Source organism: Vicugna pacos, chromosome 27, assembly GCF_048564905.1.
Source record: "Vicugna pacos chromosome 27, VicPac4, whole genome shotgun sequence".
Classification (NCBI taxonomy): Eukaryota; Metazoa; Chordata; class Mammalia; order Artiodactyla; family Camelidae; genus Vicugna; species Vicugna pacos.
Window position 1 is genome coordinate 23,853,723 of NC_133013.1, and position 24,697 is coordinate 23,878,419.

At 46.8% G+C, this 24,697-nt stretch overlaps 1 protein-coding gene across 5 annotated transcripts in view; it reads right to left on the bottom strand.

Annotated features, from left to right (window-relative positions):
* Positions 1 to 24,697, bottom strand: part of SCAPER (S-phase cyclin A associated protein in the ER) — a 269,359-nt gene that overhangs the window by 7,568 nt on the left and 237,094 nt on the right. For all 5 annotated transcript variants that reach the window (XM_031691717.2, XM_072950937.1, XM_072950939.1 and 2 more), the window contains one exon: positions 19,669 to 19,818. In XM_031691717.2, coding sequence (XP_031547577.2) covers positions 19,669 to 19,818 — 150 coding nt within the window. The remainder of the gene's footprint in view (positions 1 to 19,668; positions 19,819 to 24,697) is intronic.

Here is a 24,697-nt window from a genome sequence, read left to right on the forward strand (position 1 = left end):
GTGTAGTGAGATGACCTGCCAGAGGCCACTACTTTTAATCCCCAGACAGCAGAAGACACAAATGGATGTAGGTAGTTTGGTCACCTTGGGTATAAGGAGTTCTACCCCCAGGCCCACCTATGACAGGACTTAACCAGGTTACAGGTAAGGGGTCCACAAGAGGTGGGAAGAGCCACACCCCCTGGCTTAGCTAGGAGCCTGAATGGGACATCTAGATGGTACTGTCCCTTGAACCACATTTCAGATGTTATAGGAAGACAGGCTCAGGAGGTCCTGGAAGGGGCCAACCTGCAGCACTGAGACTCAGTGGGTGAGACAACTCCTGGCTAGTTCAGGGGGGCTCCTGGCACAGAGGAGTGGTGGTTTGATGTCATGAACACAGCTGAACAGTCAGCTGAATTAGGCGCAGCACCACCCGTAGGGGCAGGGAAGCCAGACTGGGATGCAGACAGCCTGAGCTTAATGCTCAGGGCCTTGGGCACCAGGGGAGAGTTGTCTGAGAAGCTTTTGACAGATTAGGGGGATGAAGTCAGGGCTCAGTTTTATTTCATCCCCTCACTCCCAGGCTTTCAGGTGGTCAAATGTCATCTTGGACTGCGTAAGCTTTACAAAGTCAGTAGAAAGTCAGCAGAGAGTCATCACGGGACACAAAAGTCTTGCTGAATGAAAGGAATGAACATAATTAAGAGAGACCTCAGATTTACAATATGATGTTTTCTCATTATATATGCCTTCTTCGTGGAGCTGTAGCTAAATCAATAGCTGCTGATCTGTCACCTTTGTCCAGACAAAGAGCTGCCAATAAGGCCTAAGGGGGCATCACCCTCCAGCCTGGCCAGACCACCTGCCCTTCCTTTCAGGGCATCCAGGCCAACACAAGCACAAGAGGGCTTTCTACAGGGCCCCTTTCCAGGGCACTGCACCAAGGGGAGGATGTGACCTGCCTGCAGATTTCTTCAGTGGCCACAGTCACCAGAGACAGCAGGTAGGGAGCTGGTGTGGCCTCAGTAGTGATGAGAAACCTCCTCTCAGACACCGCGCCCATTCTCAGGGGCAGAGCGGCTCCATGGGAACTGAGGGAAGTTCCAGCAACACTGAGATCAAGAGAGACTGAAATTGGCCTCTCTACTTGCTCTGAGATGTGATTCTAAAATAGGTCTTAACTGAAGAGTTAGGAGAGCTGAGTTCCTGCCTTTAGCTGTGTGACCTAAGCAAATGGCTCAGTTGTTTTGGGTTTTAATTTTTTAAAAAGAGTGCTTTTCATTGAAGTATCACACACACACACACTCCTTAATAGCTTTATCTGCACAAAGTGAACATACCTGTGTCACCAGCACCCAAATGAAGAACACGCCAAGGGTGCTGGGTCTTTAATACACTCTTTCTCACTGAAAATTAGATTCCTGCATTTTGAATTTAAGAGAAGTCACACAGAAACTACCTGACTGATTTAGAACATAAGAGAGAGCCCTTGAAGGCCTTCTTGGATCCATTCTTGATCATCCTCTGGACAGAATTTTTCTCTGGTCTTCTAAGCAAAGGCCAGTGGGCATAATTCCACAGTCACTGAAGAAAGGCATCTTCTACCCCAAAGATCTTCGGTATCATTGGCAAGGGGTGGGGAGGGAGGGGAGAGGGGAAGAGAGGAAGTGGGCGAGGGAAATGAAAGCTGCACGTTGCCAGTGTGCACTAGGGCCTGTGAAAGTAGGGCCAGGAGGATCTGAACACTGGCATTAACAAGGCATCTGGTTAAAAAAAAGGGGAGTAGACAGATGGACATGGTGATTCTTTCATCTGTTGACAACTGGCCACCCACTAGGCCTTCTGGTGGCAATCTTTGCACTTCCCACCAGTGAAGTATCACTCGGGTGCCCTGGGAGAGCTCTCAATTCAGCAGACATCTACGGGGTGCCTCCTGGGTCAGGCACGTGGGGGACACAGAGAGGAATCCAGCTTCGGCTCTTTGGGAGATGAGGTATGTCCACAAATGACAATAATACAAAGGAGCCTGGTCATCAGAGAGGGAAGGGAAGGCACTAGGGGCCCCACGGGAGAGAGAGATTGCTCCTTACTTAGGTGAGGAAGGCTGCACTGAGAAGGTGGGTTGGGCCTTCAAGGCTCAGATCAGCTCTGAGCACCTACCATCGTAGGTGGAAGAATTTTAGGTGGAGAGAAAAAGCTGCTAGACTTAATACCAGCCTGTCAGTCTGCTCAGGCTGCTGTTACAAAACACCAGGGACTGGGTGGCTTAAACAACAGACATGTACTTTCTCACAGTTCAGGAGCCTGGAAGCCTGAGATGAGGGTGCAGCATGGTTGGGTCCTGGGGAGAGCTCGCTTCCTGGTCTGCAGACCGACACCTCACTGTGCCCTCATGTGGCCATTCCTCAGTGAATGCACATGGAGAGAGAGATTTCTCTCTCTTCTTCTTCTTATAAGGCCACCAATCCTATCATGTGAGGACCCCACCCTTACGACCTCACTTAACCTTGATTATCTCTTAAAAGCCCTATCTCCAAGTACAGTCACGTGGGCGGTTAGGCTTCAACATACGAGTCTGGGGGGGACACAATTCAGTCCATTAGCTCAGCTCTGATTCCTCATTGCCCCTGCCAGAATGAAGGTTCATTAGCAAGGCAACCCTCGCTACCCAGGTGTATTTCAGAATCGAGTGGGTCAGTTCTCTCTCGGTGGCCATAAGCCATGAATCTGCAGGCTCAAGGTGCCTGGTTTCAGGTAGGGCTGGCTCCGGTCAGTTAACCCATTTGACCCTCAGCGTCCTTTCTATAAAATAGAGGCAGCCTTCAGGGTTTACATGAAGATTAAATGAGACAGCGTCTAGGAGTACAATGTAAAAAACAATGTTAGCTCTGAGCGTTTGGTTAGCTCCCCAGCTCTGCTGCTCTGAGCCTTCTCTGGCCAGATCTGGCTTCCTTACACTTGCAGGACCAGAAGTCCCCTCCCAGTGTGAGGCCTAATGAATGTTTTCCATCATCCCACCCCCATCTCTCCATAAGGGCTGCTCATTAGAACGGGGCGTCTGGCAGCAGCAGGCCCTGCTCTGGCTGGGACTCCCCAGCAGGCTTCATGCCACCTGGGAAGCCGCTGCCGCGGCCTCTCCCTGGCCCTGCCTGCACAGGAGAGAGCTCTGCAAACAGTGCCGGGGATGCCAGCCAGGGTCTTGTGGTGGCCGGGCAGGAAGTGCATTCTGACAGCTCTGAGAAGAAAATCCCGGCATAAGCACCGTCCAGGAAACACAGGTAACGGCACAGACAAGACTGTGTGTGTGTGTGTTATGTGTGTTGTGTGTGTGTGTGTGTGAATACAGGTAAGCGGCACAGAGAAACCGTCTTAGCTTGCTGTGTGTGTGTGTGCGTGCGTGTGTGCGTGTGCGTGTTCTGAGACTGCTGTGCTACACTTGTCAGGCTGAAAACAGGGCAAGAAGTGCTGTGGGCTCCTGATTCAGACCCAGGAGGAGCTCTCCTCCAAGCACTGGAGGAAATCCGTAAGCCCAGGTCCCCAGGCCACACGGCCGGAGAACGCCTCTCCTTTTCAACCCAAAGACACGGGCAGCAGCTATTCCCTACGTAAGTGTGTGAAAGTTAGTTCCGTGTGCTCGAAGGGCAGGAGCTGTGTCTTTTACTCTCCTGGCCTCCATGGCTCTGCCAGAGGCATTTCAAAGTTCCCGGAATGAATGTATCAAAGTGACAGAGGGTTCCCGGTTAACAAACTCATCTGTGCCTTGCCTTGGGGGAGAATCATACCACACTCTCATCAGGTTTTAGACGCCCTGTTCTGACTCCGGGTCCTCGGCTGTCCCCACGTCATGTTGCCTTAGGTCTGCATGGCTAGTCCCTTGTTACAGGCTGAAGGTTTGTGTCCCCCTCAGTTCTTACATGGAAGTCCTGACCCCTAATGTGATGGCACTAGAAGGCGGGGCCTTTGGGAGGCAATTCGGTCATGAGGATGGAGGCCTCATGAATGGGTTAGTGTGCTTATAAAACAGTCCCCAGAAGGCTTCCAGTCCTCGTTTGGCCCTGTGAGGATACAGGGAGAAGCTGGTGGTCTGTAACCTGGAAGACAGCCCTTCCCAGAACCTAGAAAGGCTGGCACCCTGACCTCGGACTTCCAGCCTCCAGGACTGAGAGGAAACACATTACTGTTGGTTACAAGCTACCCAGTCTATGGAACTAAGATATCCCTAAAAGATGGATTTTGTGCTCATCTGTCTCTGCCCTAGAAGCTGAGCTTGAGATCCTCAGCATCCTGGGCACAAACTCAAGGCTCCCTAGCCTGGTTATAAGGAGAGGGCTGGAAAAAGTCGTCCCTCTTTGTGGATGGTGGGTAACACTGGTCTCTCACCTGATGTGAAGGAATCCAAAGTCTTCCAGGACATCGCGTTGCCAGAACTTCAGCAGCACCCAACACAGGAGAAAGCCTGTCACCGGCAGAGACAGCGCTCAGCCGTCTATGAAGCCCTCTGCCTACATTACCTGAGGTGGGCAGACACGGATGACGACACCCTTCTATAAGAAGAGGTTTAATGCTCAGAAAGTTTAAGAGACTTGTCCTGGGTCCGCCAGCCAGTCACTGGGGGAGCTGGGCTTGGAAAACTTGTGCGACTCTGAGTGCTGGCTTCTCCCACCTCTCGGGCCCATCCAGGGCTACCAGACTCACGAGGCTGCCCCCTCCTAGGCCGAGGGGCTCTCTGTCGCCGGGCCTGAGCTCATTCCCTTGACTGGCCGCCCGCCAACTTCTCACACGACTTTCCCAGCCCAGATGAAGATGAGGGTGACATCCTGCCATTCTAAACAGACTAAACCAACCGACAGACACAGATTAAACCAACACAAAAGGCCTTTCTTCAGAAACCTATATTCTGCTTGGCTAGGTATCAAATAACCAGTATAAGGTAGGTATAAGCTAGGCTGTGCCAAGGGTTTGTCTCAAATGATCAGAGGGAAGAACTTGAAAGAGAGGAATGGGTGGTGATGGGGCCAGACTCTCAGGAGTGAACTGTTGGAACATGTGACTCCAAAACGAGGACCCTCTAGTGACGGTTTTGTAGTCAGCTGCCTTCCAGGTTCTAAGTGCCTGCAAGTCTGGTCTTACGGTTTTGAAACAATGGCTATCATCTACAATACATTTACAATGTTGATCTCCAGTATGACCCGACTAGTTTCCCCCAACAGTTAAACTCAAAGAAGGAGAAAGGGGAAGTGGAGGTAGGGTATGGAGGAGTTTTCAGTCTGGTTGGGAGATGCAGTTGGCCTGGGGAGAGTCTGCACATTCCACGTCTGTAAAATGACAGCTGCTGTGCCCGCTTCCAAGACCCCGGGAGAGCGGCCGGGTAGGCCCAGGAGACGCTGCCATGTTATGTAAAGGGAGAACAGCCCGAGTCTCTGCACCCAGAGGCCCCTTTCCTCCAACTGTGACCACCTGGAATGCAGCCAAGAACCAGGAAACGAGCAAGCAGGCTGCTGGGCAGACAAATCAGTCCATTCATCAAACATTTACTGAGCATCTCCTCTGGCCAAGTGCAGCGTGAGGCACTGGGAACGAGGGAGTGAACGTGTCACGGACACCCCTGCCCTCTCAGAGGGCCCAGTCTTTCCACAAAAGCTACATCAATTCTTCACAGGAAAGTCCTGCGATCTCCAACTCAGTTTACCAATTCACGTTTCAGAAGCAAGTCTAACAAAAGTGCACTGGAATCAGCAAATCAGGAGTCCACCGGCGACAGGTAAACTGACAAGAGGAAGCATCAGCGGACACTGACGAGTGAAGGGGTGGGAATTAAATACAAAGAGATGCCTGGAACAATTTAGTATAAAGAGTTGGTCTTAAGAGCGTTACTGTGCTGTAGTAAAACATCCCATTACAACCCCCCACCTTTCCTTACTACTCTACACGTTAAAACCTTGCTTCACACACACAGTAATCTAATCCTCATGTGCCTGCTACTATAGTGGGTATACACCTCTTAATGCACCAAGAACACATAATGTGTAAGTATAATTAAAGTTTAAGAAGGCAGGGAACTGTAATATTAAAAAAAAAGATCACAAACAGTTAATGTTAAATAAACATCATGCTTTAAAGGTACGTTTGGTCATCTGCCAAATTCACACTCACATGGGAACAGCTCATTCCCTGACCATACCCAAAACATGACACTAAACAACAGGAAGAAGTTGGAAGAAGGTTCTGTAGCAGTTTCCTGCCCTCCAAATCTGTCCGTCCGTCCATCCATCCATCCATCCATCCATCCCAGATACAACCATGGTGTCATACTGTAAAATCCCCAGCACTCCATAACTCACCCACATTAAAGGAAACAAAACAGAAATGGTCAGGTTCCGTCTTACCTACTTATACCTCTGCGCATCCTTCTGATTTTTGCTAAGATCTGAGTGATCCTGAATTCCCCTTATTTATTTCATTTTATTTTTATCCATTTTTTTTTCCAAAATGCCCTCGGTATGTTTCTAACTACTATGTCATTGGGACTCCAGTCCCACGTCTGCCATGGATCAGAAGACGGAACCACACTTGTGGCTCTCCCAGCCCCAGCTGCATCAGCAGTCGTTCGGGCAGAGACAGGCCGATGTGAATCTCCGGTTTCCAACAGTCTCAAGGGTGTAAGCTTGGTGGGAACAGGGGCTATGCCCCTTTCAGACACTGCCGTACCCCAGTATCGGGCACAGCCTGACAAACAGTAGGTGCTCGGTAACCATCTGGGGAGTGAACGAATGAGGACCAAGCTTTGGCTTCCAAACCTGATTCTAGAGGCTTATTCTTACTGCACCAGAGACCTGGGCATCCTCTTCCCAGGGCCTTCAAGGTCCTCAGAGGACACTGTCTTTGGATTTACAGGAACAGCTGAGTGAGTACGTCAGCCGGCACCCTATCGAATCCAACAGCCTCTTGGCACAACTGTCCGGAGAGCAGGGGAGGTGGGGTGGGGCAGTGTCTTTCAGCAAGCTTGTGCGCTGGTCTGTCAAACCTAAGGCCAAACCACCTCCTCCGGCCAGTGTGGGAGGGTGAATGGAATATGGACTCAGACAGAAATGTATACAAATAGTTAAATCTCACCAAGACAAATTCTTTATGCCTAGGAATTCTTGTTCTGTTTTTTTCCTTTTCTTGTCAGAGACAAGATGTCCTCAACAGAAGGGCAGAAACAGGCGTCTAGACATCTAAATTCATTACAAGAGACAGCCGAGAGACCCTGTAACTCATCGGAACAAAGAATATTTTTCTAGCAGAGCAGAAACAAAGTAGTTGTTGCATTCCTCCCCGCAAAACTGGTCCTGCTACCACGCTGGGGCGGAGAGGTAGCAGCTGCAGCGGTCGGGCCAGCGCACGGGCCAAGCCTCTCTGCCCACATCACCCGTGACAAGTGTCATGACACCTGAAGCCCCGGCCCAGGAGAGGAGTAATATGACAGGAGAGGCCCCGAGGCCAGTGACCTCTACGAATCACATAAAGAAAATGGCATGCTCTCCACTCCAACCCTGTTTCTCTAATCAGATGCCTCGTGGGTCAAGTAGGGAGGATGCTGAAGTGACTTTATTTAAATATCACACGAGAAAAATCTGAAGAGTCTGTCCACGTACATAATCAAATCAAATTCAGAGCAGAGAAGCACAAAGATTCCCTTGGCTAGCACTGCAAACAAATTCCTCTCCCTGCAAACTTGCTTCTGCCGTAAGATAGATTTCTAGGCTGAGATTAAATGCAGAGATCTTGGCAGGCTGTGTGGGAGGCAGGCCCTCTGAGCGCTAGCCTCCTTCCTGGTGGTCCCAGGGACTCACTGCTGTCTAGCACCAGCAGAGGCTCAAGGAGGAAGGAGAGAGGGAAGGAGGAGGCCAGGGCCACGAGGAGAGGCTGAGGCCGGTGGTGGGGGGCTTGGCCTCTCACAGGCTTTGGAAACCAGGTGATCCTACAGAAACAAGCACTCTCCTCACACAGCAAGGGGTGAGGGGCTGTCCTGCTGTGCCCCTGCAGGGAAACTGGGTGAGAAGGCCCCTAACTTGTGGCTCTCTGCTTCCTGTGTACGCTGGGTACCACCGGCAGAGGGAGGCAGAGGCTTCTGGGCAGGTGCCCCCTCCAACATCACTGCTCCTACGGGAGAGGATTCAGAACCAGGGGCTCCACTGTGGAGGTCCGGATGCCCACCTTCCCACTCTCCATACGGAAGTGGGCTTTCAGACGCTGAGGGGGCTCCTCCTCATCCCCTAGAGGATAAATCTTGGCCTAGCACATAAGTCTCTTCCTTACCTGGGCCCGGCCTGCTTCTGCGCTCTGAGCTCTGGGCCTTCCACTGCCTCCTAAGCTCCAGTCAGAACGAGCAGTGTGCAGTTCCCTAGATCTTCCAGGCCGTTTTACACCTCAGTCCCTTTGCTCATGGCCTTTCCTATGCCTGGAATGTCTCTTCCACCTGCTAAGTGTCTGCTCCACTTCCGGATGGCGGGATATCAGCTCGGGCACCAGAGGAAGCTCTAGCACCCATCCAGGTTTGTTTATTGTCTGTCTCTCCCTTTCCTTCCAGAATGTCAGCAACTTGAGGGCAGGGACTTAGTCTGTTTTGTTTCCCGCCGTCTCCTGGGTGCCTAGAACAGTGCCTGGACCATTGCAGGCACTTGCTGGATATCTGTTAAAGGCAGGCATGAGTCTCAGCACTGACCGCACAGCTCCTCGGCTGGGTTCCCACAAGGACAAGGTCTGAGTTCTATCCATTTCTGCATCTCCCAGCACTTGGACTGACACGAGGTAGGCCTTTAGTAAAAGTTAATAAATGAGAGAAAGGACGAGTGACGAATGCCCACATGGATACACAGCTTATGATACTGGCACTTCCCCAAGAGTGAGCCACCTCCAGCCTTCTGTTCTGTGTTAGAGCCTCTTTTTCCTTCTTTCATGTTGTCTGTTTTGTGAGAGGAGTTACCTTTTAAAGGAAGCATGTTCTAAATTCCCTTCAAACACATCTTGCAGCACAAGAAAGTTGGGCTAGATTATCTTAAACAGTTGGCTAACCTTAAAAGTCATGGATTCTATAATTTGTCAGGGTCTATACCCATAAATGCTGTTTCCATTTTAATTTATGTTTGAGAAAGAAGTTTGTCTATAGAGCACAGACCTTGGAAATGATACAGATTCACTATATCATCATAGTGAGGGACATTTGAGGGACTACTTTATTTTGGATTTTCTGTTTATCTGCATGGTCTGTGTCCCACCTACCACAAGGTCGGGGGAGGGGAGGAGGGAGAAGGTGGGTCACAGAAAGCCCTAGACAGGGTGTCAGGAGGCCTGGTTCCACGGACTAGAACGGGGCCTTCTCTTGACTGGCAATGAGGGGAGCTGGACTAGATGAGCTCTGAAGGCCTGTGAACTTGCAGAAAGACTATATGAGCACTGAATGCTGCCTACGCCTGCACAAACATTACATTTAAACACTAAACAAAGAGCTCAGAGTATATTTTTTTCCTTAAGAATGAATGAAAAACTCTTCACACCAAATAGGCTATCCCCACATTCTTCTTTAAGAAAACTTATAACCACACACACACACACACACACACACACACACACACACACACACACACAGTGGGGTTAATAAATGCAGAGCACAGGCTGGTAGATTTTCTGGTCACATCCTAACAGCAGCCCGAGAGCATGGATGCATTTCATGGAGCATTTATGGGCTCACCAGCACTAGTCTATGACAATTTTATTTAATCATAAAAATATAATAGTAGTCAAATCTTTTTGTAGTTTCAATTTACTGCTTGAGTTCTCAAGTGAAATAAATGGTCTCTCAGATTTCTTTTGCTTTCATCTCTCTGCTCTAAGTACAGTAGGATAAGGTTCCAATTAAGGCCCATTAAATGCTCACATTGATTCATGTGAGTGTTTTCCAGTTTCTTTCCCTAACACAGTCTCAGTGTAGCTCTGAGGTATCTCCGTGGTGTGTTTTCAGTTTAGCAGTTGCCCGTACAGAAGAGAATTATTTGGATGGGAGGTCTCCCTTTCTCCTATTTCTGCAGCCCCAAATGGTGAGTAGAGATTCTCCTTCACTGCCTTCCAGACGAGCATGTGTTTATCACGTGTCAGGTCCGACCAGCTGAACGAGGCATGCCCCTTGGGAAGCGGGGCTGGCAGCTGACCAGAGCCAGACGGCCCCCCGCCACCCTCCTGGGCAGCCGTGCCAGAGCTGCACGCTGAGTGGCAGCCCAGAGGCCCCTACGGGAGGGCCTGCTGGTGCTTCTCCATCTTTTGGGTCCACAGAGGACACACAAGAGTTCTCCTCAGTTTCTCCACAGACGGGGACATGTGCTCTGACAGTAGAGATGGCCTGTGTAAGGTGATACCAAGTGTCAGAGCTGACAGTGGGTCCCCGGGGATTTTCCCATTAAGAGCAGGGATGTGGAGGCAGACAATGATAGTTTCGGCCACATCACAGTTAACACGTGTTCTGGCTCCGGGAACGTGCTGACCGTTGTGTGCGGGATCTAATTTAGTTTGCACAAGCTCATGAGGTGTTGTTATCCCTCCGTTACCCTATTTGATAAGTGAGGAACCTGGCACCGGGAAGGTAAGTGGTTTGACTAGGATCACAGGGCTGGTAAGGGGTAGAGCTGGGGCCAGAACGCAGGTCACCTGGCTCCAGAGCCCGTGTCCCTCTTGTCATGCTGTGAAAATGCACCCCCGGTGCCCCGAGGCAGAGACTGGCCCAGGGCCTGCCGGCAGACCAGGGCGCGGAATCCCGGAGGAACTGCATACACAGGGAGAGATTTAAGAAAAACATTTTAAAATCCCCTCAGGAAACTTGCTATTAAAATGAATGATATGGTGATTTGTGGGTGCTTTTTCCCCACAGTGGGCACTTTCTTACAGTGGGACGTCCCTGTCAAAAAGCCTTTTTGAAAAAAAAAAATCATAATAGGTCAGAGCAGATTTGCTGTGACAATGCCACCAATTCGGTGAGCAAATGCTGCAAAGGCATCCACGCTCCCAGCTGCGAGTCTGTGCACTAAGGATGGCATTTAATCTTCGCAACGGCCCTGTGAGTTAGGACGTCTCGTCCCTGTGTTGTAGCTGGGAAGTGACCCTCCGGGTAACCTGCCCCAGTTTATCACTCAGGTGGGAGGAGGGGCCAGGACATGAAGCTGTTTGCCTGCAAAGCTTTCTCTCACACACCGCTGTTTCCTCAAATACAGGATCTGCCAGACCTTAAACAGAGTGGTTTCCTCCGGATCTCAGAATTACTGGCTCCAGCAAAAGCAAAACTAAGAAGTTTCTTCAAGAATAAATTAAAAAATAAAGAACTTCTAGTGCACAGAAATGGCTCTTACATTTTTAGCTAGAAGTCAGTTAAGGAAGTTTGGTCAGTAAAACAGAAACACCTTATCCTTCAAAATCTGGGGCCATTGTAACCTTCTCTGCAGGATTACCCCTAAGGAGAGATGTATCATCTCAACATCCAAAAATTCAGTCATGGATAGTTAAGTTACTATGTGCCTGGTACTGCTGTAGGCATTGCAGGCAAAGACTCTGCTCTGAAGGTTCGAACATTCTAGTGGGATGGGATGGGAGTGGGGAGACAGACAAAGTAAGTAAGTGTCAGGGGTGGGTAATAGGTGTATGAGTGAAAATAGAGCAAGGTAAAGAGGAAACAGCAACCAGAGCGCTGATACACCATTTTAGGTATCGTGATCAGGGAAGGCCACTCTGGTAACATAACATCTGAGAGAAAAACCTTTGAAGGCCCCCACTCCCCAAACCACCCTGATTTCTGAGGGAAGAGGTTCCCAGGGAGAAAGCAGCAAGAACAAAGGCCTGAGGTGAGAGGTGCGTTTGCAGAAGAGCAAGGAGCCCAGTGGGCCGAGGTGGGAGGTTTGTGATTGCTGCATTTAGAAATGAAAATGATTAAATTGAAGTCCTTATGTTGGTCTGGCCATGACTTCCCACTTCATCTTAGAATTACACATTTGTCCTCTATCACAGCTTGAAGGGCCCTTCAGAGCAGCCAGCCTAACTCTTCTGACAGACAGGGAAGGAGAGCCCAGAGAAGGGCAGTGCCTCGCCCAGGGTCACACAGCTGTAAGGCCAGGAAGGACCCAGCCATCCTGGCTGCTGCACCAGCATTGGTTCTCTGGTGCACGGCTTTTCATGACTGATGAGGGTCTGATATAAACTTTCCTACCTCAGGAGAGATGTTTGTTCTGTGATGACAGATTAAGTTTTTATAGTCTATATCAGTGATTATTAAAAAGACCAAGACAGGCCCAGGAAAAATTACATTCACCACTGGTTATGAGTTAAACTTTGACAAAATATTCCTTCTGACCTCAGTTTCCACCCCAGTAGAAGATTTCCAAGTGAGCAAAGGATGAGGTCTGCACACACCCCTGGCCTGGCAGCAGCGTTCACAGGGTCTGGGCTGGGCGCTTACTGTCTGGCTCCCCTTGTGTGTCTCCCGCTGCTCTGCCTAGTCTAGGCATGGAGCCCGGGGGACATGGTCAACTGCGTGTCACCTAGCATCTAAACGGCCCTCTCCACGACCCCAGGTCTCACAGCTGAGTGGATTCTCAACTTCTTCTAGTCCGATGGAGATGAAATTCTGGCTAGTTTCCCATTTCAAAGTTTCAGCGTGAGATTTCATGACAGTTGCTTTACTGGAGTGTTCTGAATCCGAGCTCCCCCAAAATGAGAAACTGGGATGACTGGTGAAGAAAGAATAGTTTACCTGTACTGTCCTGTTTTGTTTTGTTTTTTTCAGAGCACTACACCAGAATTCTGAATTCAGCCTTCTGCTGAATCAGGTGTATTATTTAGTGCCAGAAAGAGGCGGACACCGGGGCAAGCAGGGGCAGTGGCGGCGGCCTCGCCTGCGCGCTCACTGTGCGTCGAGGCTACGCTGTCTCAGTCCACAGCGCCTGGGAAGTGGTTACTACGACCTCCACTTCACAGACGGGGAAACTGGGGCTCAGAGTTCAGTAACCTGACCAGGGTCACAGTGCGAGGAAAGAGCAGAACAGGGATTTCAAAGTTAGCTGACTTCAGAGCCTATGCTCTTACCCTCTGTGACATTCAACTTTTAGCGCCATCAGAGAGCAACTTCAAAACCTCAACTCAGACTGACTCAAGACGTGAATCTATTCAGGTCCCACCTTAACTGCCGCTGTGTCCACCACCGGCAGGAGGCTCCGTGGGATTTACAGCGGGTCACAAACCAGGACGCAATCCTATACAAAGGGGGAAGAATGTTCCTTTCTCAGGTAAGTGCTCCAAGTGTACCTGGCCAGCGTGAGTCTTGAGTGGTGAAGGTTTCCATCTGAGGGCTCTGCCCTGGGGAGGCTGCGTTTACTCGGGTTGATTCCCTGGCAGTGCAGCCACTGGGTTGAGAAAGGAGGTCCTTACAGCCTCTCAGGCAGTTTTGGAGTAAAAAGGTACTTTAGTATGAGCATGTGGTACTTCAGACTACTTTTGTGTTGGAAAAAGAGAGATGAGGAAGCAAAAGGTATCTTTTCTTTGGATTCTGTGAAATTGGTGACTTTTAACATAAGCGGCCAAAATGGCTAACTGGCAAATTTCTCCATTCTAATACAGCTAGGTCACTCACTAGAAGTCTTAAAATAAATCTGTAGGCAGAAGTTATTTTTAATTAGGAAATTTATTGTCCTACTTTTGGGAAAACGCCCTCATTTTTCTTTGGTGCTGTCATATTAAGAGTAACTCCAAAATGATATTGTTGAAATTCTTAGGCTCTTCCTTAGACATGAAGCATTTTTATTTTATGAAAGGGACTGTATCTGTCACACAAAGAAAGAAAATACAGAGAGCTGGATGTTCTGTGTGACAGCTAAAGAATAAGCAGCCAACCCTGGAAGAACAGAAGGGCTTGAATGCTGGCGCGTCCACTCTGGGCCCACAGTAGACTCCATTCTTGGACCTGGATGGGACTCGGGGAGTTTACCAAATGGGTGTGACTTAAGACCATCTGCCTTTGAGAAAAACAAAGAGTAAAGCAAGAAAGTTTGAGCAGGAATTAGGCCACCTCTGAAAGTTCTAAAAGCTACAGTGGGGCTCTGGAAAACTGTCACTCTTAAAACACAGCTCTGCTTCCCTTCCTTACAGATGGTGTACAACTGGGAAACTGCCCTGCTTTGTCTGCAGGGAAAGGTCTGAGGTGAGCACAACAGATACATTTCGGGAACGTTTAGGCAATTAACGTTTGGGTTTTCTTACTAAGTCATCAAATTACAAAAGGCTTGGAAAATGCATGTCACACAGCTCAGGCAGAATCTAGTTTCAAGAGCCTCACTGTCTGGCTTACTCGCCAGTGCTGATCGCCCCAGAAGCACTCAGGAACCTCTGGGACAGTGCCGAGCAGATGACTACATGATCTGTACGACTCCTCCACAGAGAAGCTGATGGGGGAGGGTGGGCCAACAGGGTCCTTCCTCCTTTCAACTATCATAAGAGACTCTGGTTCCGAGAGCTGCAATCCATAGGGCCTTTCCAAATGAAAAAGTCAGTCACTAACTAAAATGAATATGCAAAGGTGCTTATTCCCAATATAGTAATTTGCAGGCAGTCAAATCATCTGTCGTCTGGGTTAATTTAATTATCAGACCACATTTAATTATCCAATATAAAATGTAAATAAAGTGAAGAGCCGACAGCACATACTAATTACGTTCATTGTAATAATTAAATGGGAAGGAGCTTAGAAAGAGCCATGAAAGTACCATAAAATACAAGGAAGCTTTTGATTAAAAAAACAACATTTTGAAACTGCAACTCTATAGGAAACAGATGATTGGTTCTATCAAGGATGGGGCATTACTTTTATTATCCAGCTTTCTTTTCTAAAGTCATCCTTGGTATCATGGGGCTCAGTCCTTCCAGTTAATAGACGAAATGGTGGCAAATAAAAAGTGCCAATCCTTTATGCAAAGCAGCTACCTAATAAAACAGCCTGGGCTGCAGCAGGAGTTCAGGATCTCCTGTCTTATAAAGACACAAGCTGTTTCCCTAGCAGGAAATAAAGGATCCTCTGTGGACAAACAGGCCCTGCAAATTAACATGACTTCTGACTAATGACACAGAAACATTAAATGAATTGAGCATCATAATTTCTCCTCTGAAATTCCTCTGATTTAAAGAAATTGGCACGAGGTTAAATAAATTTACTTTCATCAAAACAGAAGTGAAGTGGAAAGGGCGCTAATGGGGCTGCCAATCAGGAGGCCGCGCTCTGCCAGCTCTTGCTGGGCAAGTCCCTTTCCTCCCCTGAGCCTCAGTTTCTCCATCTGTGAGAACGTGAGGGAGCAGAACTAGCTATCTTAGAACCCTTCCAGGATGGAGGCTCCGGGAAACTGTGATTGAAACTGGCATGAGAGCTTAAAACTGCATTTCCACATCCCTCAGCAAACTCGTACTCGGCAGGTTACTGGGTTTTGGAGGGAGAAGAAAGGGGATTTGGAATGAAAATAAACAATCAGCTTTTTAGTTGTAGAAAACGCCCCAGTCCTACTGGGACATGAGCAGTTATCACTTAGCAAGCTTAAGGCTACTTCCCCGACTCTGCCCTTACCATACCACCGACGGGTGTGGAGCTCAGCCACGGCTACCGAGCACAGCCTTTTGGTGCAGGTGAAACGACTGTGGCTAGAGACGGCCTCACAGAGCAAGGCACCTGACTTCTCACCTGCCAGTCTCTGCTCGTAAGATAGCAGAGCCCAGGAGTATTCAGCTTTTAAGGATGAGCTGCCACGGAGTGGGCAGGCAGCTCACGAAGCCATCTGGTGCTAAAAGAGCCCAAGCAGGTCAAGAAGGGTCTAAAAAACCCCAGTATGTTCTCCACTAGATCAGAGTGCTGGTCTGTTGTTCTAATCTCAGTCTTTAAAATAACATAGACTCATGGAGCTCAAAGGGGAGATTATCCAGTACAATCCACTTCTTCTTCTTCTTCTTCTTTTTTTAACTTTTTTTCATTGTGGTAAAATACATATAACATATAATTTACCATTTTAACCATTTTAAGCCTACCATTCCATGGTATTAAATGCATTCACAATATTGTGCAACCATCACCGCTCCCCATCTCCAGAACCAATCCCCCTCTTTGTATGGTCAAAAATACTCAAGCTTCAGGAGGGAGAATGACTTATCCAGGGTCCTGGAGCTGGTGACAGAGCCGAGGTTAGAACCTAGGCCTTCTATTTGCTGGACTGTGCTCCACTCTGGTTAGAACCTAGGCCTTCTATTTGCTGGACTGTGCTCCACTCTGTGCTTATAAAACATACTCATTTACACTTTCCCAGGATCTTTATGAGCCGTCCCCAAGTAAGGCATACAGATACGTTGCAGAAACTTCCCAGTGAGCATTCAGACTTGCAGAGTAGCAGCTTCTCCATGTACTGTCTTGGTAAATAGGCATTATTTTCTGCACCTCCCACCCCCCCAAGAAATGCTTCAGAGATCACTGGTAGAGGGGGCCTGTGACACACCTTCTTAAACAATGTGAAATGAAAAGCACACCAAGTTAGGCTTTGCAAGACCTGGGCTCTAGCCCTGGTCTTTTAGCAATTCTTGGTCGTTTCAGGGGGCTTACTTCACCTCTCTGACGCCTCACTCCTTTCCTGTCTGTGAGGCAGGAGTGGCTCCTGCACTTACAGCCTCAAGGAAGTGCTAGTGAGGTCCAAGAGACAAGAGATGAGCAGTGTGAAGAATTCTACAAATACCAGAGGTGGCACTTAGAGACAGTGTCTTTATAAGGTGCACTGTCTCAGTGTTTGACAATTACATTATTTCCATCAGTTTCTTACTTCTCTACTTTTTATATTCTTTCTGCGCACAGATTGTTACATTCCAGCAACTTCCCCAGGACTGAACGGGCTCCTCTGCCCTTCCCCCAGATCAGGAGCGGATGTCCAGTCAGTACTCAGTCCTTCCGGGAGGCAAGGTGTTGAGAAACGAGGTTGGCTTTTTTTTTTTTTAAATTTTTCTAATTTCTTTCTTGTAGTGAACTCACCTCTCAACAATGACCTCTAAGCCCCACTGTATCATCTTTCCCAACTGAAAAACCATAGGGTCTCCGTCTCCTCCTTGTGCTGCTTACTGCTCTCTCTGCCCATTTCATCTGCTTTTTTCTTGTCCCAACATGCCCAGTTGCTACTTTGCCATCAGGTCCAGGTCAGTTGTAACATGCCATTTCCAAATACCAGTTCCCCCCACCCCATTTCCCATTCACTCTGATGAGCGCAGAGATACTTACAGCATGTGTTTTATCTACAGGAGAGGATTAGTCTGGGATCTGGCATGCAGAAGAACTTTGAAACCCCGCACAATTTTGAGTTCAGTAAATTCATCACAACTGAGTTGGTTTAAGCAGAGAGTTTCAAACCACCTCTAAACATGGACGTGCTGAAGGAACTGAACTTTCTGCTGTAGAACTGTTACAGCAAAATATTATTACACACACAAATTACTCACCTCTTTACAAGTGCAGTAGATAGTGTCATGATAAATGGTAAACGACTCAAGTATAAAGGAGGAAACTGTTAGGTAAACCATGGGCTGTCTATACAAGATAAAGCCATGTAGCCATTAAAAATGATATTCACAAAGAATGATTCTGATATAATGTTAAGCATATAAAGCAGAAGTATATATATATATATAAAATATGATTCAACAATGTAAAAATATTCATCGAGGGGTGGGGAGCAGGCAAAATGGGTTAAGGTGTCAAAGGTAAAAACTTCCAGTTAAAAGATAAATAAGTTCTGGGGATGTGATGTACAGCATGGTGATTAAAGTTAATACTGCACTGTATATTCGAAAGTTGCTGAGAGTAGATCTTAAAGGTTCCCATCACAAGGAAAAAAATTGAGCTATGGGAGATGATGGTAACTAAACTTACTGTGCTAATCGTTTTGTAACGTATAAATATATTAAAAAATCATATTGTACACTTAAAACTAATACAGTGTTATATGTCAATTATATCTCAATAATATTAACTGGCAAAAAATATTCACAGCAAACAGACAGCAAGGCACCTGTCAAATCGGTAGCAGTGGCCATCTCAGACAGTGAGATCAGGGGTGACTGTGACTCCACCTCCTTCTTTATACTTGACTATCTTTCTCATGATCAGTAAGAAACACTTTTGTAATCAGAAAAATAAAAACAAGCTTTTAGAGGTAAATGAAATGCAATTCAGTAGGTCAAATGGTTACATACGAAGAGAAGAAAACCACACAGGTGATTTCCCTCAACTTTCCTTCCCTGAGGAGCTTTTAGAGACCCCGGAATCTGCCACCCCGTCCGTCCGCAGAAAGGACAAAGTGTCAGGACCCAGGGTGCTGGCCAGGGGAGAGCACTGCCCGAGTGCTCCCGAGGTGGGACATGAGGAAGATCCGCCCTCCTGGCGACCAGGTCTGTGAAGGGGGAATTTTTCTACGTACAACACTAGGGTCCACATTTCCTGTATTTTAATCATGGAAATCTTTCTAGAATGGACTGCATGTTCCTCAACCTTCTTAAAGGGAATGGACAGAACATACATTTTGTCTCCCTGCTCACTCAGGGCCAGCACTGGGGGCGTCAGCAATCACCTGGGGGAAAAACCCGGGGCTTAGCGTCCCCTGGATGCCAGACGGCCACAGTTTCTGGGATCAGGGGCGTGTCTTACTTCTTCTGTCCTCTCTCTCCTGGCCGGTAGGCAGCCTCCGCTCCCCCTGTGCAGCTCTCACCTTGTGTTTGGCTCTGGCACTGCACCCTGGCTGCTGCCCGGCTCCTGCCCTGCTCTTGTTTACTGTGGGCTAACAAACCTGGTAAGCACACCTAGAGATTTGTTTAAAAAAATTAGTAGCTTAGAGTGAGGCTTAAGGGTTGTCCAGAGGCCTTTTTCTCAGCTATAATCCACATAATTAAGGTTGCTGAGTAGGAGGCTTTAGATAAATGAGGCTTTCAGGAATTATAATTTGACACATTACTTATGCCATACCTGTTTTTAGAAATAAAGTGTTTCACTATTATTTTTAAAATAAAATCTGTAACACAGATTTCCCAACTTTTTAAAGCAACAAAACCCTATTTACAAATGAAATCCTGATCAGAAACCAAATAATCAAAATAGTTAAAAGCAAAACTAATCTGGGTGATTCAAGGGGGTGAAGCTCACATCCTGCCTTCCCGGGCTCCCCTCCAACACCATCGGAAGCCTCGTAAGCACCTAGGCAGAACCAAGGGCCAACAGCAGTTTCATAAAGCACCGGACTCTAACGCTATCTGCAAAGTGACCCAAGGTGAAAGATGCAATCAATCTCATCAAAACAAAAAATGTATGAATAAAGCATCAGAATCGGTGTGGTAAGGGAGCAGATGCTTCTGTGTAGCTTAAGAAGAGTATTTTAAAATATTAAAAATATTTTATTTTGATATCTCTAAGAGGAGGCTGTCGAGCTGGTCTAGTGCTGATCAAATCTCTTTGGGGAGAAGAAGTCAGAGACACAGCCCCGGAGCCTGGCGAGAGGGCCTCACACAGGACAGATGGGTTCCAGCAGGCTAGCCTGCCTTTTCTCACTCCAATACCTCACACTCTCCGCGCTGGGGAAGCAATGGAAGGAACCCTCCTGGGCCTCTTACCTGGTTATCTGGGTGGCTGACAGTGAAGTAGCCCACACAGACGATGACCTCATGAAGGAGGCTTTCACAGGAGACTTGGCTGCAGTGGCCCAGTAGGGAGCTGGCGATGTGCCGGAATGCAAGGGACAAGCCCTCTGCCCCTACGATAGACTGACAAAGACAAGGAGCAGTTAGAACCCCCAGCCCAGGGAGAGCCAGGGCTGCAAATCACAAAGCAAGACCGGGCCCTGCGCACTCTGCCCCGGTGCCGGGAAGGCCTATGGGATCTCTAGAGCACGATGCTTGGCAGTTCACTTTGGGGATTCTTGCTCTATTAAATGACCACGATAAATGCTATGTTTAACTTGAAAAAAAAAAAGACAAAATAGAGCACAGCAAACTAAATGCCTGTACTGTGTAGATCTAGACGCTCACCTAAAGTATGTGTATTTATTTCATTTTAATGTTATTTTTTTCTCATTGTACAGATAGTCTCACTGTAGAAAATCTGGAAAAATAAAAAAAATACTAAAATTCACCTGTAAATCTACTATTTAGCTAACTTCCAATACTTTTTTTTTCTGAAGGAGAAAATATTTTCTTGTGCACAGGGATAAAAATACAATTCTAATTATCTACTTACATTCAAACAGAAGAGAAACATAAATAACAACTAGTTATTATTCAGCCAGCTCTATAAACTCAAAGCTCCCCAAAGAATGTGAAAAAAAACCCCAACAACTAACCCCCCCTCAAAAAAACAAACAAACCACGAAGCCCCCTCAGCCACGAGGCTTCTGGGATCCTTTCTCAAGACAGGCAAAGGGCTGCTGGCGGTGGGCAACGCGGGAGGAGAGCCCGCGTCTGTCTGCGCAGCCTGCAGCTTCTATTTAATAAACATGTCAAACAGACAGAGCGACAGGAGGGCAAAGGGGAGAGGCGAAGCCCACAGAATACACTTGCAGCCCACACTGGAATGAAGCACCACTGCCCGCCTGTGGGAAAAGGCAGCGTTTTAAACTCATTTCTTGATCTGAGGTCTTGGCTGGCTTGAACCAGGTCAGATAGGTTGCAGCTCAGAAGTTTCAATGAAATCACTCTGCCTAACAGCGGGTGAAACACAGTCCCTTTAGTGAATACTGCTGAAACCAAATTACTGCTAAATTTTAAGAGTGCCTTCTGTCTTGGTTTCATTACACTGAGACAAAATGTTTTTCAAGCCCCAAAGAGACTTCAGGATGGCCTTGCTCCTTTAAATCAAGTAGTGACACCTTCTCAGCTCAGCCCTTATTTAATTAGTTGCGTCCAGCATGCTGTGACCCAGTGCCCTCTGTTTAACCTTCACTGATAAGAGCAGGTCAAGGGGCATGTAAGTTTGAATATAAAAATTAAACCAATTTTTCAAGGAAACTATATTTCCTTTTTAGCCAGAATTAATTGCCAAGTCAGTACATTGATTTGTTTCTTGAGACCACCTTCAATTGTAAAAACTGTCACAGTGAATGCAATATACAATATCCGGGATCTCAAGGCCATCTGTGCCGATATGAATTCAGAGTGAAATCAGACTCTTTGCTGAAGGGAGAAAAATATTTTGACAGCCTTATTAGTATACAATGAAATTGAACCAGTTAAAAAAAATTCTAATGGATAACCTTTTGCTACTACTGTGTGATGAATTCTCACACAGAAAGTCACACAGGTTTATGGCTCTGGAGAAGGGTGCAGGAGCACCGGGAATGCTGCATCAAAAACTTAACTTTCTGACTCACCATCTGCAAGATGGTTTAGGTAAATTCTTCCCCTTCAGAAGCTGAGTCAGTTCACATTACCTAAAGGCCTACTATGTGCTAGCTAGCACAGCGCCTTTATGTCTCATTTAATCTTCAGACTTGTGAGTTACATGTTTTTTAGTCTCTATTTTACAGATGGGAACTGATTCTAAAGGGTTCAAATGGCTTGTCTAAGGTCATACAACTTGGTAGTATGAGGGCTCAAAGTCAGGTCAGTCCGACTGCAGACCCAGAGGTCTGAGTGAGGACGCTTCTCTGTAACAGCTCTACGTTCCTGTGATGCATCGGGACCCAAACCATCAACAAGTCTTACACTGTCTTGTCCAACTCCTCAGCGTTTCAGACAATTTATCTCATTTCAATTTTCCTCATCAGTTCCTTTGATCCTCCCAGGGCAATTCATAAACTGTCTCCCAGATTTTTTCTAAGGTCAGACCCACGCTGCACCTAAAATTTCTTTTTCTGCCCTTTATAAACATAGTTCCTGAAACCTCACTTTTGAAAGTAAGTTGTTTTGAGGAACTAGAACATAAGTTTCTCTGACCATACCTAGCATAAGAATGGTACTTTTCTCCTAAACTCACCTATTGCTTTACAGTGTAAATACTGTGTATTTGTGTGGTATTTTCTTGAGCTCTGTGTGCATGATTAGATGTCTATTTACATAACGATGTCTGTGTGGACAGATGTTTTGCTTTAGCTTGATATATAGAGTGCAGTGGTTACAAAAATGAGTATGAATCTTTGACAGTCCTCCCATTGAGAGATGGGGGCTATGTCTGCTCCTCTTTAATCTGGAAGGCTTAGGACTGACTTAACCAATAGAGTACTGTTGATATGTAACTATATGACTTCTGAGGCCAGGTCACACAAAGCCATGCAGTTCCTGTCTGGTTCTCTTGGAACATCTGTTTTCTGGAAACTTCCTCTTAGGACCCTCCTACTCAGAACCCAGACACCATGATGTTCTGAGAAGCCCGAGTCACACAGAGAAGCCACATGTAGAGCCTCTGGCCAATAGCTCTTGGTGAACCTAGACTTTGAGTAACCCCAGGCATAAAACTATCCCCAGACAGTGAAGCAGCCTCCAGATAATTTCAGCTCCCAGCTATTTGAGTCAACCTGCCCCTCCTCTCTGCCCCCACCCCCAACCCCAGTCACTCGAGCCCCTCAGGTGAAGACCTACAACGTGGAGCAGTGACAAGCCACCCCCACTGTGACAGGCCCTGCCTGAATTCTGCACCCACAGGATCTGTGATCATAATAGAAAAGCTGTTGTTTACCCCACTAAGTTTGTTTTTCAAAAGTATAAAAGTAACTGGAATAATAAGGTGATCGTTGGTACATGTATTAAAGGCCCTGATGCTAGAAATTCTAGGCATTTGGGCCCCTACACACGCTGATGAAGAGTAAGAGAAGAACAAGTGCTGAACTTTAAGCACCAAAGGGATGGGAGCCAGGAGGAAGGTCCCTGCAGGTCCCTTCCTGGCCTGTGCACTGGCTAAGGGGAAAAGGGTACCTAGAAATGATGGGGAAAGAATGAGAAACAATGACTGACGGTAAAATTGACTAAAATAAAATAACAGGAGAGTCAGAACGGGGATCCAAAAAAAAAAAAAAAAAAAGAACCAGGAAAAATAAGAAAAACATGGAGCTACAGAAAGGAGAGAGAAGAAAGAAGCCAAGGTACTGGAGAACTGTTAGGATGTTAAGAACCTGCCAAGAAAGGACGTTCTACTTGGGAGGCGGGGCATTTCACTCTAAGAATGGCTTCAATACTCTTGAGTCATCCTGGTGTTTTTCCTGTGGTTGCGGCAAAAGTGGCTCAAATAAGGGCTAATATTTTGAGGCATGGAGCTGGAGAAGAGAAACCTTGGTTTTTATCTTAGTTTGGCATAAAGGGTTACAGAAACAGACTTACAATTTTTCTAACATTATTGGCCACTGTGCCTGAAGGCCACTAGGGAGCAGACTGGCTGGAGTTCAGTGGTGCTTCTTTTGAGCGAGGCTGCACAGGCTGTGAGCTCATGGGAGGGTGAGGGGAGCAGGGACCTGGACCCCTGACACTCAGAGTGGATGACAGAAGGGTTGACTTAACGTAAATGCTTGTGTGTGATGTGGAGCCCCCTGCAGCAACATAATCCTGGTCAGAAGACCCATAAAACTACAAACTAAGGGATATTTTTTAAGTATTTGCTTTTCATAATCCCTGGTAACAAATCACTCTAGTTGGACCTAGCTGATGGGCAGACTGCTGGCCTCCACATTCTGAGGACGTAAAATGAGCATGTCTTTATTCCCAAGCTGTTTCTAGACAGAACAGAATGGACTTGGGTCTTCACAAAATACAAATGTTCAACCCAGATGCAAGAACCACTGGCATTTTCTGAAGCAGGTTATCTCCTGTCTTAGGTGTGGCTAGAAACTCTCAGAATTTTACATATTGGATAGGTACCACCTAAAGCTAGTAGCCTCAATTGCTTTGAAAACTGAAGAGCATTAACCTTAAGGAAGAGATTTCTATTCTTGTGATGGATAAACTAATCTACAGACTTGAAAGATACTGAATCCAATGATACAACTCACTAATTTCTAGTTGTGAGGGGACTGCCAGGAAGACAAGAACTGCACACCTGTCATCAGCTGCAAAACAGAAGTGTTTCTTCTATCCCACGATGGCTGAAGACCACCGTTTTCATACATTTGTATCTCTATAACCTTTTTCCCTTTGAGCAAAGCTATTCATCTAAATTATGAGTTCATCATCTGCCAAGTTTGTTCCTTTTTTAATGAAATCACTTGACAGTTAATAAACTGAAAGAGAAAGTCTACTCCTTGGGGGTTGCTCTGCTCCAAAGGTTCAATGTTTTTGAAAATTAAATTTCCTACATGAAAAAAATCTGTTTCTAAGCTGACAGACTGGTGTTACAACATAAAGCAATTTTTCTTTCTTTAGCTATAAAAACTTAATTTATAGGGGTTTGCACATTTAACTATACATGCACTTTACACTGGACACAAGTCAGTTAAATCATCCATAGAAAGTCTTATCAATCAAAACAATTTATCTAATTTTGGTTCCATTTATGTAAGAAACCATTACTTTTCTTAATATTTAAATGTTGATAGGATGATACTGCCTTTTCTAAAGAAATCAAGACAGAAGATTTATAACTAGTATTGTGCCATAGGCTTTGGGGTCATAGAATCATGGCCGGGCTCAGCCACACGTAACTCTGGGCAAATTACTTAACTGC